General features: G+C 34.6%; 1 protein-coding gene across 7 annotated transcripts in view; it reads left to right on the top strand.

Moving 5' to 3' along the window:
• The window catches only part of LOC127633396 (cytohesin-1-like), an 87043-nt gene extending 73840 nt beyond the window's left edge, over positions 1–13203 (top strand). For 6 of the 7 annotated variants that reach the window (XM_052112459.1, XM_052112462.1, XM_052112456.1 and 3 more), the window contains 8 exons: positions 2316–2396; positions 2503–2615; positions 3538–3686; positions 6719–6831; positions 10428–10506; positions 10645–10716; positions 11795–11949; positions 12215–13203. In XM_052112459.1, the coding sequence (XP_051968419.1) occupies positions 2316–2396; positions 2503–2615; positions 3538–3686; positions 6719–6831; positions 10428–10506; positions 10645–10716; positions 11795–11949; positions 12215–12293 (841 nt within the window). In that variant the 3' untranslated portion in view covers positions 12294–13203. The remainder of the gene's footprint in view (positions 1–2315; positions 2397–2502; positions 2616–3537; positions 3687–6718; positions 6832–10427; positions 10507–10644; positions 10717–11794; positions 11950–12214) is intronic. The other variant, XM_052112457.1, reaches the window with a different exon arrangement.
• Positions 13204–14038: the final 835 nt, after the last annotated feature.

Genomic DNA, 14038 nt, shown 5'->3' with positions numbered 1-14038 from the left:
GATAAAAGTGTCTGTTCATCGTTTTTCTGTGAAGATTTTTCTGCAATCCAAACTTTGTCGACCAATACTCTTCTCATCCACTAACGTTTGGGCGGGCCATAATATACAATATGGGGGCAGCCATAATAACAATAAGATTTTTTGCAGATTATTTTTTTTAAACTTAATAAAAAACATCTTCTTTTAATTCAGTGAATGTCATTTAGAGGTATATTGAAAATATTATTTTGTCCCCTGTATTGTTAGTAAGCATGTTTAATACAACATTTTAAGTTGGGTACAAGCTGAATAGTCAGTTAAGAGCTAATGATTAATCGTTGCAATAATCGCAGTATAGATGAATAATTGTTCAAATAATCGTTATGTTAGTCAATTATCAAAATAATCGTTAGTTTCAGTCCTAATTGATACGCACCTTCATTGTTCTTTAAACAAACGGAGACTGCTGAATCAATGTACCTCTAATGACTTACATGCAAGCTGAAAGGCTCATAAACAATAGATTAGTTGAAGTTAAACAGATTTTGTCCTTTATGATTTCTGTATTCGCCCTATCTGGAATCAGAGCTCAAGGGAGAATGACATCACCGATCATAAGATTGTCCTCACTGAAAGCTCTTCTCTATGCCAAAGGCCATTATCTGCTGCATCAGAATGACTTGTGTCTATATGAAAGTGCTGTGTTTTGGATTAAGGGTCAGCTTACACATTTATTGATTGAACTGAAATTCAATGTCAGTGCCAGGCCACCAGGGACCTATCATGGCAGGAAGGAAAAGTATAATTGTGTTTCTGCGTATGCTGGATTCATTTTCCTCCCAAAGTGTAATGGTAGTGAACGCACTGCGGTTCTCACATTAAAGGAATAGTTCACCCAAAAATCAAATGTCATTCTTCACTCGACATATTTGAACTGACATGCCCTTGTTTGTTCACAACACACGTGAGAAGCAATGGCATTTGCTGTCAATGACATCAGCAAAGCCAAATTTTTTTATGTAAATTTTTACCCAAGTAGGATTTCAGAACTTTTTATTAGGGCAAGATTATCAATGAATAGAGACTTTTATATATATATATATATATATATATATATATATATATATATATATATATATATATATATTTTTTTTTTTTTTTTTACAGCTTTTTAGCTTCAGAAGACTTGGAAGAAAGTATTATTTAGACTACTTTTATGCCATTTTTTTGTCCATTTTTGGACAAAAACGTATAACTATCATTGTATGTAAAAGAGGTGCGTGAAAATTTCTTAAAAATTCTCATTTTATTTTCTATGGGGAAAAATATCAGCATACAGGTTTAAAACATCTTAAGGGTGAATAAATAATTAAAGATTTTATTTTTATTTTTGGGTAAACGATTCCTTTTATTTGCCTGTAGAATTAAAGTCATGGCAAATTGAGGTGAAAGGTTAACAAGTCACTTTTAATCTCGTAAGAAGAAAATGAAACCAGGTAAGTTCAATTTTAACTTAAATTGATTCAACATTATTTACATAACTAATCATATGTCTTGCAGGCTGTTTTATTTCTGATTGCAAAAGCCTTAAATCAGTCAATAGAACTCCCAACTTCCAAACACACTCCCACAGGAATACAAGCACATTAACTTAAGTCACCTGAAGAAAATCAATAGTAAATTCTGACATAATTTGCTCTCTCTCTCAGTTACACATGCCGAAGTGTAGTGACGGGAGTGCCTGGCTAGATGAAGAAGTGTAAGAATGTAGGGCTTAATGGACGAAACCCTAAAGTGGGTTAATGCATTCACAGCTCACTGATATTATCGACATGCCCCATTTCCTCACTGAAGAAAGGGCTAGTTACACATGGACAGAAATTTCAGTCGTAATCCCCCCCATGGGATTTAATGCCCATTGGAGACGTCTGAGAAGAGGATCACAGCCGTAATTCTCAAGTTTTTATAACAGTAGACGTGCCATTCAGTGGCAAACAATATGGGGTTGCAAGCTTTTTATAGTACTTGCAAGCCTCCTGAAATACAGTAGATTTCAGTCTTAGATGTTCTATTTGTGGTTTTTATACACTTAATTCCTTTTTACAAAGTTAAGAACTAAGTTTGATGTCTTCGTTGGCTGCACACAAAAACATACATACAGGGCAACCAGTGTTACCTAAAACGGACACTATTATTTTGTTGCCATGCAAGCACTAATATTTCCTTCTGGAAAAGCAAGTCTTGTCATATCTTTTTCCAAAATTGACTATAACATCATTGCTTTCAATCTAAGAATAAATCACCTGATGATTTCTTATTCTTTATCTTTTTTCCAGGGATGAGTTCAATATTCAGGTTCTTCATGCCTTTGTGGAGCTTCATGAATTTACAGACCTCAACCTTGTTCAGGCCCTCAGGTAAAAATATAGATCTTCTCATTAACAATTGTTTAAACAAATGCAAGCACCATAATTTTACTTGGTATTCCACTGATCTCAATTAAATTAATTTCTCCCCATTTAGACAGTTCTTATGGAGTTTCCGGTTACCGGGCGAGGCTCAGAAGATTGATCGTATGATGGAAGCCTTTGCCCAGCGTTACTGTCAATGTAATCCTGGTGTCTTTCAATCCACAGGTGTGTGTGTGTGTGTGTGTGTGTGTGTGTGTGTGTGTGTGTATGTGAGTGTATGATAATATCTATGGTTTGTAAAAGTAGGTCTAATTATCTTATTCATCTCAATACCCAGAGCCCTCTTCCTGCTGCAATCTCACTACACCCACTTCCACTCTTACTTGTGTTTTTCTCTCTTCATAAATGTCCCTTGCTTTTAGTCATGCGATTATGAATGTGTTAAGAGTGTCGTGGATGTCGAACTGACGCCCACATAAAACTCAAAAGAATGCACATGGCTTATCTTGACCAAAAAGCATTTTATAATAAATCAATTCAGAGTTGGACTGAAATCAAAATAAGCTCTTTCCTGCAAGAGGTTTTGCAGGTGTAATTATTGTATTAAACTTTTTTAATACAATACTAGCAATGCTCTCCCAAAAATTTGTATTCTTTCATAACTGACTCACCCTCATGTTGTTTAAAACCATATGACTTCTTTCGTATGTGAAAGAGGAGATGCTTTAATGAAGAAAGCCCTCCGTCATTTCAGTACAATGGCAGTTGAACGTGTATCACTTTAAAGCGTAAAAAGGAGCCAAAACTATATTAAAAAAAAGTAGAAAAGTAGTGAAAGTTATTCAAAGGCATAATGTTATTCAGCAACATCTGGTTGTTTGTTCCTTGTTCGTTAGCATTGTGAGAGAAGCTTCTCGAAACAAGCATTTTTCATAGCGCTTGACTGCACAACGGACATCAAGATTTCCAGCAAGGCGAAGGGCTATCTTCATTAAAACATTTCCTTTTGGGTTTCGCATAAGACAGAAAATCATACGAGTTTGAAACTACATGAGGGTGAGTGAATTATGACAGAATTTTCCTTTTTGGGTCAACCATTCCTTTAAAGTTTTGTTCATCAGTTGATTTGCCATTAATTTCTTTGCAGATACATGTTACGTCCTCTCGTTCGCAATTATCATGTTGAACACAAGCCTTCACAACCCTAATGTGAAGGACAAGCCATCTGCAGAGCGATTCATATGCATGAACAGGGGCATCAATGATGGTGGAGATCTGCCTGAAGACCTACTTAGGGTCAGTGTCACATACCAGTATTAAAAATATGTCTACATTTTAAGCTCATTTTTATTCCGTTCGGTACTTCATTTGCAATGCATACTGTAGCCTTTTTTTGTTTTTTGGAAGACATAAGAACTCACTGCAGAGGTGGTTAGAGTAGCCAAAAACTGTACTAAAGTAAAAGTACAATTACTTAAAATAATTATTATTCAAATAGAATTAAAAGTACTAACATAAATAATTACTTGAGTAAGAGTAAGCAAGTATCCAAGTGTGAGTAACTCGTTACTTTCACAAATTACATAATAGACGTTAACTCCCCTATATTCCATTACATAATACACATGTATTATAGAATTATTATTATTATTAATGGAAATTCTGTCATCATTCACCATCATGTTGTTCCAAACCCTTATGAATTTCTTTCTTCCATGCAACACAATAAGGAGATATTAGACAGAATGTTTGCCTTAGTCACTATTTACTTTCAGTGACTGTGTTTTTTTTTCTATATATTTTAAAAGTGAATGGTGACTGAGACTGTCAGTCCCTAACATTCTGTCTTATCATATTTTGTGTTCCACATAATACAAAGTGTCACACTGGTTTGGAAAAACGTGAGGGTAGAGAAATGATGACAGAATATTAAATTATGGCAGAGCTATCACTTTAAAGAGATGACTTTAAAAAAGATTAAATGAAACATTTAATTTTTTACTCACCCTCATCCCATTCAGATGTGTATGACTTCCTTTCTTCTGCAGAACACAAATTAAGATTTTTAAAATAATATTTTAGCTCTGTAGGCTAACATTTTAATGCTACACAAAGCACATAAAGGCAGTATAAAAGTAATCCACAAGACTTCAGTGGTTAAATCCATGTCTTCAGAAGTGATATGATAGGAGTGGGTGAGAAACAGATACATATTTGTCATTTTTTGCTAGAAAGCAGGAGGCAATATGCAGAGAAAAATGTGAATCACCAAAAACACAAGAAGAAGAAGAATGTTAAAGTGATCTGTTTCTCTGTTTCTCATTCACACCTATCACATCACTTCTGAAGATACTGAGTTAACCACTGAAGTCTTATGGATCACTTTTATGCTGACTTATGTGATTTTGTTTAGCTTTAAAATGTTTCCACCCATTCACTTGCATTGTATGGACCTACAGAGCTGAGAAATTCTTCTAAAAATCTTCATTTGAGTTCAGCAGATGAAAGAAAGTCATACACAGCTGGGGTGGCATGAGGGTGAGTAAATAATGAGAATTGTAATTTTTGGGTGAACTATCCCTTTAAGGTCTCTTGTCAGATCTGGATGAATTTGTCAATAAGAGAGGTTTGGAAACATTTCTATTAAGTATTACATTGAATAGATGAAAATATCCCTCAAGGACATTATATATAATGCTGAAATATAAACCAAAGCAAGATCATGCTTTATTAATGTCTCCTTTCACTATTTCATAGCTTTTACAGTCCTGTGTGGATGCTTATTTCAGTGTAGTTACAGTTTTCAGTGATGTAAGTATTTAGATCATTAGTTCTGTACAGCAGTACCACCACTCTCTAAATGCATATACACAGCCTAGTGAGTAAGGCACCAACCCCGGCCATGGAATACTCGCTGTGTCTGAAACTGCCCCTATCCACTATATAGTGCACTATTTCAGGTGTCTGCCATTTTGTAGGAGTGTCTGAATTCTGAGTGAGCCACGCATTCCCTACTTTTGTTCGCTCATTCTTACCCACAATGCACTCTAATTTCAAGTGTACACTCAACAATGGTTAATTTACCACAATCCACCACGGGGAAGATGTACGAGCTGGGAGTTTACTTCTTACTTTACTCCTGCAATGTTTTATTTTGTGCTGAATGTAGTAAAATACTTTTTAACAAATCATTACTTGATTAAAATAACATAATAACATATAGAGAGACAAAACCTACAGATACATTTTAAAATGTACTCTTTATATTAACACACATTATATATAAAAAATAACAAACAGAATTAATATTTATTGTATTAATATATTATTTAATAAGAATAACAAGTGATGCCAAAGTATTTAAAAATTTCATATGTGAGGTTGTTTCTGTGACATCCGCAGATCTCTAACACTCGGTGTATACGTCAGCATCCGAATTCACTAATTTAGTTCACTAACTGCTGAAATATAGCGCACTAACTGCCATTCACTATATGGGAAATAGTGAATGAGTGAACGATTGTGGACACGGCCACTCTCTTCGCCATAAGATTGCCTTGCACCCGCACATCTCACATGTGTGCACCTTGCTGTGCACGCGCAGAAATACTGTCTGTTCGTGCCCCAGTTGTCGATAATGCAAATGACAGTGATTTACACTTAACTTGGATGTTTACATGGATTTTTACAGTTAATCCACCTGAAGTAGCTGTGATTAGTTTCCAGTACCATTTATCCAGTAAATGCGTAAATACTGCTCATGACATTGCAGGACATGGGAAAAAGCGCACTGATATATTGCTTCACTGATTTAAAAATGTACACTTAAAAACTGTTGTCATAAGAGCCCAGTGACAGTATCACCCTGAAATTGACCATCTCATTACACAGAAAAACCCACGGTAGGATTAGAGCCAAAACTCACCTCAGCGTGCTGCCTTGAATTGGAGCTGTGATTTTTAATCTTGAAATTAAAAATCTTGGTGTTTGGTCTTGGTGTTAAATAAGGCATTGCATGATGAAACTATTATTATTTTTTTTCACTTTGACAAGCTTGATGCTGCAGCAGTGATTGAGTGACAGTCTATGACTGTCTCAGCGTATGCCCTTCCACCCTTGAAAAAGTCCCATTCAGTAATCTCTCAATAAATTACACATTAATTCAAATTAAACCCAGTAATGACAGGAACGCCACCCATTGTAAAGAAGTAAAAGTTAAAAAATATCATTAAATATATCAAATATTTACTTGAGTGAAGGTAAAACATACTAACTTTTAATTTTTTTTTACTTATTATTCAAGTAAATGTAGCACGTTACTCCCACAGAACCTGTACGAGAGCATTAAGAACGAACCCTTCAAAATACCCGAAGATGATGGCAACGACCTCACACACACTTTCTTTAACCCAGATCGTGAGGGCTGGCTGCTCAAACTGGGTAAGTTAGCATTTCTCTGTTTGAAAGATAAAAGAATATGACTGGTCCAATGGCCTTTGTCCCTCAGTAGGCCTAAAATATGTCACCCATGCCAACATGGAATCTGCACCAACAGAAATGAAGAATTGGAACATTGGTCATTCACAATGTGCATGTTTGTTTAATAAAAAAACAAAATTGATGAATGTTATCAATTGCCAATAAAAATGTGTAATGCAAAAATTTATTTTCTTACGGTGTATTTTCATATTGTTTTCCAGTAAAACTATCCTTATCAACATTAAAACAAGATCCATTTATCTTAGAAGCAAAATGACTTAATATAGGTCTTGTTTTTGGAGAATTCTAATAAATATTAATGAGGTTGGTAATACTTTACACTAGGGTTCTATTTGTTAATTAATTAAGTGTTATAAACAAACAATGAACAATATATTCTTACAGCATTAAAGGAATATTCGGGGTTCAATACAAGTTAAACTCAATGGACAGCATTTGTGGCATAATGTTGATTAACAGAAAAAATAAATTTTTGAGTGTTTAAAGGCAGAAATGTGAAGCGTATAACTTAATGGAAGAACTTATATTAATTATTCTGTTAAAAGTTGTGTATTATTTGAGCTGTTAAGTTGTTTTCACAGTCATTTTAGGGTTTTCAGCATTGCTTCATAGCAACTCTTGCCGAGAAAAGATTAGTAAGTGATTTTATCACAGTAAAATCATGTTAGCATGCATTTTGTTTGCATCTTGTGACTATACTTTTGAAACAGTATTTTAACATTCAGAACTTGGCCCCCACTCACTTCCATTGTATGTGCCTCACTGTAACTGTTCTTCTTATAAAGAAAAGGAGGGTAAAATCTACTTAATGTAGCATACTTTATGTAAACTCAGGATAATAATGTGTTTACCTACAGGAAGGTATGGAATGATATTCCGGACATTATTCAAAAGGAATTGCAAATTGTATTTGCAATTGTGTTTTCAATTTGTGGACGCATAAAATGTGACATAATCCAAACGCAATTGCAAATCGCGCATTACCGTTTGCATTTTCGTTTAAGCGAACGCACAGTGACTGCCAAATTTCAAATGGAAAAGCAAAGTCCGTTTGCAACTGTGTTTCCCATATCTTACGAGTTTTGGCCCTGTCATATTTAAATAGCAATTTCAATTACCACGTCTGCTTTTTCACTTTCTCAGCGTCGCGTATGTAGCCAGCCAAAACTCAAATGGAATAGTAATTCCCTTAGTATTTCCATTTCCGATGCCTTACACGGAAACCTGTCAATCAGGGTCAAGTGTGGGATTATGCTATGGGGCGTGGTTGTCTTGGGAACTGACGTCACTCACAGTCGACGGTCAAGAGGTGATGCCCTGAACAGACGCCGGTTTATCAAATCAAATCAAATCAAATCACTTTATTGTCACACTACCATATACACAAGTGCAACAGTAGGTGAAATTCTTGTGTGCAGTTCCGAGCAACATAGCAGTCATGACAGTGACGAGACAAATACCAATTACAGTAAACAACATACTTACACAACACAACTTACAAATCAAATGTACACATACTTACACAACACAATAATTATATACAATGTACAGTAAACAATACACACAATATACAATACAATAATTAGGAGTATATGAAATATATATATATCTATGAAGTAGTATATTGAGGAGAATATGTTGACAGTCCAGTGTGAGATTATAGATTAATAAAGTGCAGTGCTAATTTTTTTTTTTTTTTTTTTTTAATTATTGATCGTGATAGACTGTGAGTGACGTCACTTCCCAAGACAAACACGCCCCATAGCATAATCCCACCCTTGACCCTGATTGACAGGTTTCCGTGTAAGGCATTGGAAATGGAAATACTAAGGGAATTACTATTCCATTTGAGTTTTGGCTGGCTACATACGCGACGCTGAGAAAGTGAAAAAGCAGACGTGGTAATTGAAATTGCTATTTAAATATGACAGGGCCAAAACTCGTAAGATATGGGAAACACAGTTGCAAACGGACTTTGCTTTTCCATTTGAAATTTGGCAGTCACTGTGCGTTCGCTTAAACGAAAATGCAAACGGTAATGCGCGATTTGCAATTGCGTTTGGATTATGTCACATTTTATGCGTCCACAAATTGAAAACGCAATTGCAAATACAATTTGCAATTCCTTTTGAATAATGTCCAGAATATCATTCCATAGGAAGGTTTATCATTGTTGAATTGAAAATTATGTGCAAATGAGTGCATAACACTACAAGGAAACTCGACAGTAGATGTTATATTTTTAAGAGTACATTCAGATTCAGTCAAGAAAAGCATGTGTATCTGCAGTGATGCAGTGTGTAACTTAATAGTCTAGAAGCCTATATACCAAAGCTAATTTGAAATGGCTGATACAGTCTACTTATTTATCCATAAGCTGCTCATATTTCAGCTCAGCTTCACTTTATACCAGGCTCACACACTTACACTGACAACTATATTTTACTACAGCCTTTGTTGCAGTATCTTTCAGATTTTAATGGTTTATTTCATTATGTTTTCTTTCTTCCATATATGTTTGTATTTGTTGTCTTTCTTCAGGAGGTATGTACACTGGTTTTCCTTAGCTAGCCCAAAAAGCTATGCTTTTAGGTGCTTTGTGCTTCCATCATTTATCGTTTTCTTTTGGCCTTTTTTTATTTTTTATTTATCAGATATTTCATTTCATAAAAATGAAATTGGTCTGTTTAAATCTGCTCCCTTGTTTGTCTCATTTTGTTTGAGTTTTGACTGTTGTGCTGTGCTCATAATGGACTTGCTTTCTCTGTCACCATGGTGATCGCCCTGTTAGTTAAGCCTTTGGACATTTATTACTCTCTGCTGCACCCATGTGCTCAGTCTAAATAATAGCTGCTCTCCAGGCCTTACATGCTTTTGTATTATCAAAGACACACATAAACATACACATGAAGAATACATTTGATTAGCCTTTGTCTCAATTAGACTGCTTGTATGAGTGTGCACATTTGCATTTTTTTTTTATTGCAATTGCAAAAGTGTAGCATTCTGCAATCAAATATTTTTTGTAATGATTTTTTTTTTTATTATTATAATTATTTAATGTGAATCCATTTTCTAAAATATACAAACTTTGGTTGTTAGCGAGGGGCATATCATGGACAAACCTTAAACCATGTGCACTAGATATGGCCGTAGAGGAGTGAGATTTTATTGATTTTTAAATTTCTTGTTGTTACATCCAATCAGATGAGCCTTATTAGGCTGATTTGAACCTTGCTCCCTTACTAACTTTGGTCACTAACGCCTTAAACTCGTGCTTGACACAGTAGGTTTCTCATAACATACTGAGTGGGCCAGTTGGGAATCTTGTTGCATTTTAAGTTATTTTAGCTCTCCATCTGCTAATGTGAGTTATCATACATGTGTCTGTCTGCTGCCTCAGTTTTTATCTTGCAACATGTCTCTGCTGCTGTTGTCGGCTCTCCAAATTCATCACATTTATTCTCTGCCGAATACTAATACACCATGAGTGATGGCATCTTGATTCTTTAATATACTTGCATCTATCTGAGCCACAGGTGGACGGGTCAAAACGTGGAAGAGGAGATGGTTCATCTTGACTGACAACTGCCTCTATTACTTTGAGTACACCACTGTATGTAAAACCATTTTGGTGATGTTAAATTAATGAAGTTTGGGTTTAATTAATGCAAGCTCTATGCAAATATACTTCTTCCTTGGTGTTTTACTGCAGTCACATGTTGTCTCTTCTGCTTCTACTTATCTTACTAAGGATAAAGAGCCAAGAGGGATCATTCCTCTAGAAAATCTCAGTATTAGGGAAGTGGAAGACTCCAAAAAGCCAGTAAGCATTCTGTCTTTTTTATTTTTTTTATGCTCACATTAACAGAATAATTCAACCCAAAATGAAAATTTTGTACATTTTGGAAAACCATCATATTGTTCCAAACCCGTATGTTTTCCTTTTCTTCTACGGAATGCAAAAATAAATATTTTGAAGAATCTCCATGTAGATTTTTTCCATCAACGACAGTTTATATTACGGTCAACGATGCTAATTTTTTCATCCAGATCTACACATTTTTGAAAAATACATTAAAATGCAGTTCACACAAAATAATTACTTGAATACAATTTATTTTAATTTTTATTTTATTTTATTTTTTAGAAAATGCAGCAAGTTCTTTTAAAAAAAAATTGTGAAACCAACTTGGACACACAGATGAAATATCTATGAACTTGATACATGTGTTTCAAACTGTATATTTCTTTTAAAGATTTCTCAATTTTATCACATCTGATGACCTTATTTAAAGGGTCAGTTCACCCAAAAATGAAAATTCTCTCATTTACTCACCCTCATGCCATCCCAGATGCAAATGACTTTGTTTAATCTGCTAAACACAAAGATTTTTTTAGAAGAATATCTCAGCTCTTTAGGTCCATATAATGCAAGTGAATGGGAGCCAAAGTTTTGAAGCTCCAAAATCCACATTAGGGCAACATAAAAGTATTCCAGACTCATTTTTAGGTGAACTATCCCTTTAACAATGTCTGTCGAGCTTTAAAAGAAGAAGAAGAAAATAAAAGTACCAATAAAATAATTATTTTGGTCTATATTCAAAGTCTTCTGCAGCATTGTGATAGTTTTGTGTGAGGAACAGACTACAATTTAAGTAATTGTTCACTGATATTCTTAGCCTAAGATTTAGAAAACTTCTAGGTTAAGGTTTTGGGTTTCAAGAACAAAGATTGGGCTTCTTATCACAGTAGGTGCAACCAATGAACTGGAAGAGATCCCTCTCGAACACTACCAACATTCTTCTCCTAAGCCCAGGCTGCTCTGTGGAAATGTCTTTGTGATTATTGTACTGCAAGTTGGATAAAAGCCTCTCCTTACGGACATTTAACTCTTTACACAGAATTGCTTTGAACTCTTCATCCCAGATAATAAGGATCAGGTCATTAAGGCATGTAAGACTGAAGCAGATGGACGGGTTGTGGAAGGCAACCATACGTTCTACCGCATCTCAGCCCCAACAACAGAAGAGAAAGAGGAGTGGATTCAAAGCATCAAGTAAGTACTTACCTTGCCTTGGAACTCATTTTAAATATGAATATGGTCATTGTTTTTACTCAGATTATGCCTAAATGTAAGCTAAAACCTTTTGAAGATTCATAAATGACTGAATGATGACTAATTAAAAATATTTCACCAAGGACTCTGAGGAGTATTGCTCATATTATGCCTTTTTGATCCAGTTTCCTTGATAGGAACTTTCATGGCAGTGAACTTTCAACAGAATAAAAAAAAAATAATTCTACCTTAATGTTCTCTCCAGGGCTGCCATAAGCAGAGACCCCTTCTATGAAATGCTAACTGCCAGGAAGAAGAAAGCATCATCTATGAAGAGACAGTAGAATATTTCAATGTCAGGCTGCATGGATATTTGCTTCAAGGCTGTGAAAAGGATGTTTGTACATGGACCTGGAAAAGGGGGATGAGGTCTGGGAAAGGGACAAATTCAAAACGAAAGCCATAACTCTGGATTGGTCAGATTTTTCTCAGGAATGCCCTCAAATTTTGAACGTTTTCAGTGCAGTTGGTAGTCGGGAAACTTGTCTGACATTTCTGTAAGTGTTTGGAGAGAACATTATCGAATACTCGCATAATCATCTCAAATCAGCAGGTCTGACTGAATGTGGCATCTCATTCACCTTTTTTAAGCTTACTAATATGACCGTTCCTTTTTGTGCTTTGATACGTGTAAAAATGCTAAATGTGCAACTATTTTTACACAGCTATGTAAATATCTGGGAGGGAATATAATTTCAGTGACCTTTGCTCTGTTTATTATTTTTCTGATCTGGCATGATTTTTGTGGTTTTTCATGTCTTTTCTTTGGCTAGACTTCTTTCACAATATACTGTCAAATTTGCCAAAGTTTGTCTTTTTGTTTCACCCTGTTTTCTTCTCTGTCCTTGATATAGTTGACTCAATGTTAGATGGACATTGCTGACGCAACTAAGTGAATTTTGACTGCTTATCTGATTCAAGCAATGAATATGTTTAATTTTGATACTGTTTATTTGGCCTAAAAAAATATTTTAAGTATTAATTTGCAATATACACTCATCTCATGTGTGGCCTTGAAAGACTGAAGAGAAAAAAAAAATCCAAATACATTTAATTTAGTTTGATTTATATTTATGGAGTAATGTTAAAGCTGTTACATGTCAAATATTAAACTACTGATTTAAGAGTTTATTTTTCCTATGTTCAATATTTTTTACTACAAACTATGTGTTAAATTCTTAACCTCACATAAAAGCCCCCTTTTCTTTAAATGCACTGATAATTAAGAGAAAACTCTCAAATATGAGTTTATCAATCCTGTACATATTTAGACATGTAGGTTTGTTTTATTGTCAAAATTTACTTTGTGCAAAAGTAAATGGGGTGAAGAAAAGGTTTTGACCTATTAAGTTTTATTCACCATTGCTATGTAATCTTATTCATAAAATAAAAAATTTGATTAAACAAATATGATTGAGTTTTACCAAATAAAAAAAGCTTTGAGTTTGTTATTTAGAATTTTCCCCCTATAGCCTTTACAGTCCAAGGAAGGGAGATTGTACATTTCACCACACTTCTCATTTATTTAGTTTGTAAGTTTATAGGCATTTTCTTGGTAGTTTGTCATAGAGAGAACTAACAATGCATCTGCCATGTTGTGAGTAAGAGCGGGATCTTTTAAATCAAAGCACGAAATTTAAATCTAATAACAGTTTTAACGGTTTTCCGAGCGGTTGAAAGAGGTGGGCTACAGTGTATTCGCTTGATATGTATTTGATTATTTTTGACTGTTGAAATATTCAACGTGGAGATTTAAAACATAATATCTATTAATCATATAAAACCATCGTGGATTGAAACTGAAAATACTGTGTTCGCGGTAGAGGGTCAGATCAAGAAATGTTGATGTCACTGGAGAGCCCGTTTTGCCAACAGGTAGGCCTACAAGTTATACATGACAAAAACCATAAAAGGAGGTGAAGTAAAAATGAAAATAAAAGTCCAATGTTTTTTCCATGAAACACAAAAGTTGTTAAGCACCGTATCACAACAATTTAATGGTGTTTCCTTAATGACTTGACTTATTTTA

Source organism: Xyrauchen texanus, chromosome 40 (genome assembly GCF_025860055.1).
Source record: "Xyrauchen texanus isolate HMW12.3.18 chromosome 40, RBS_HiC_50CHRs, whole genome shotgun sequence".
Taxonomy (NCBI): Eukaryota; Metazoa; Chordata; class Actinopteri; order Cypriniformes; family Catostomidae; genus Xyrauchen; species Xyrauchen texanus.
The sequence above is the reverse complement of the archived record's forward strand: the minus strand, read 5'-3'. Positions and strand labels throughout refer to the sequence as shown.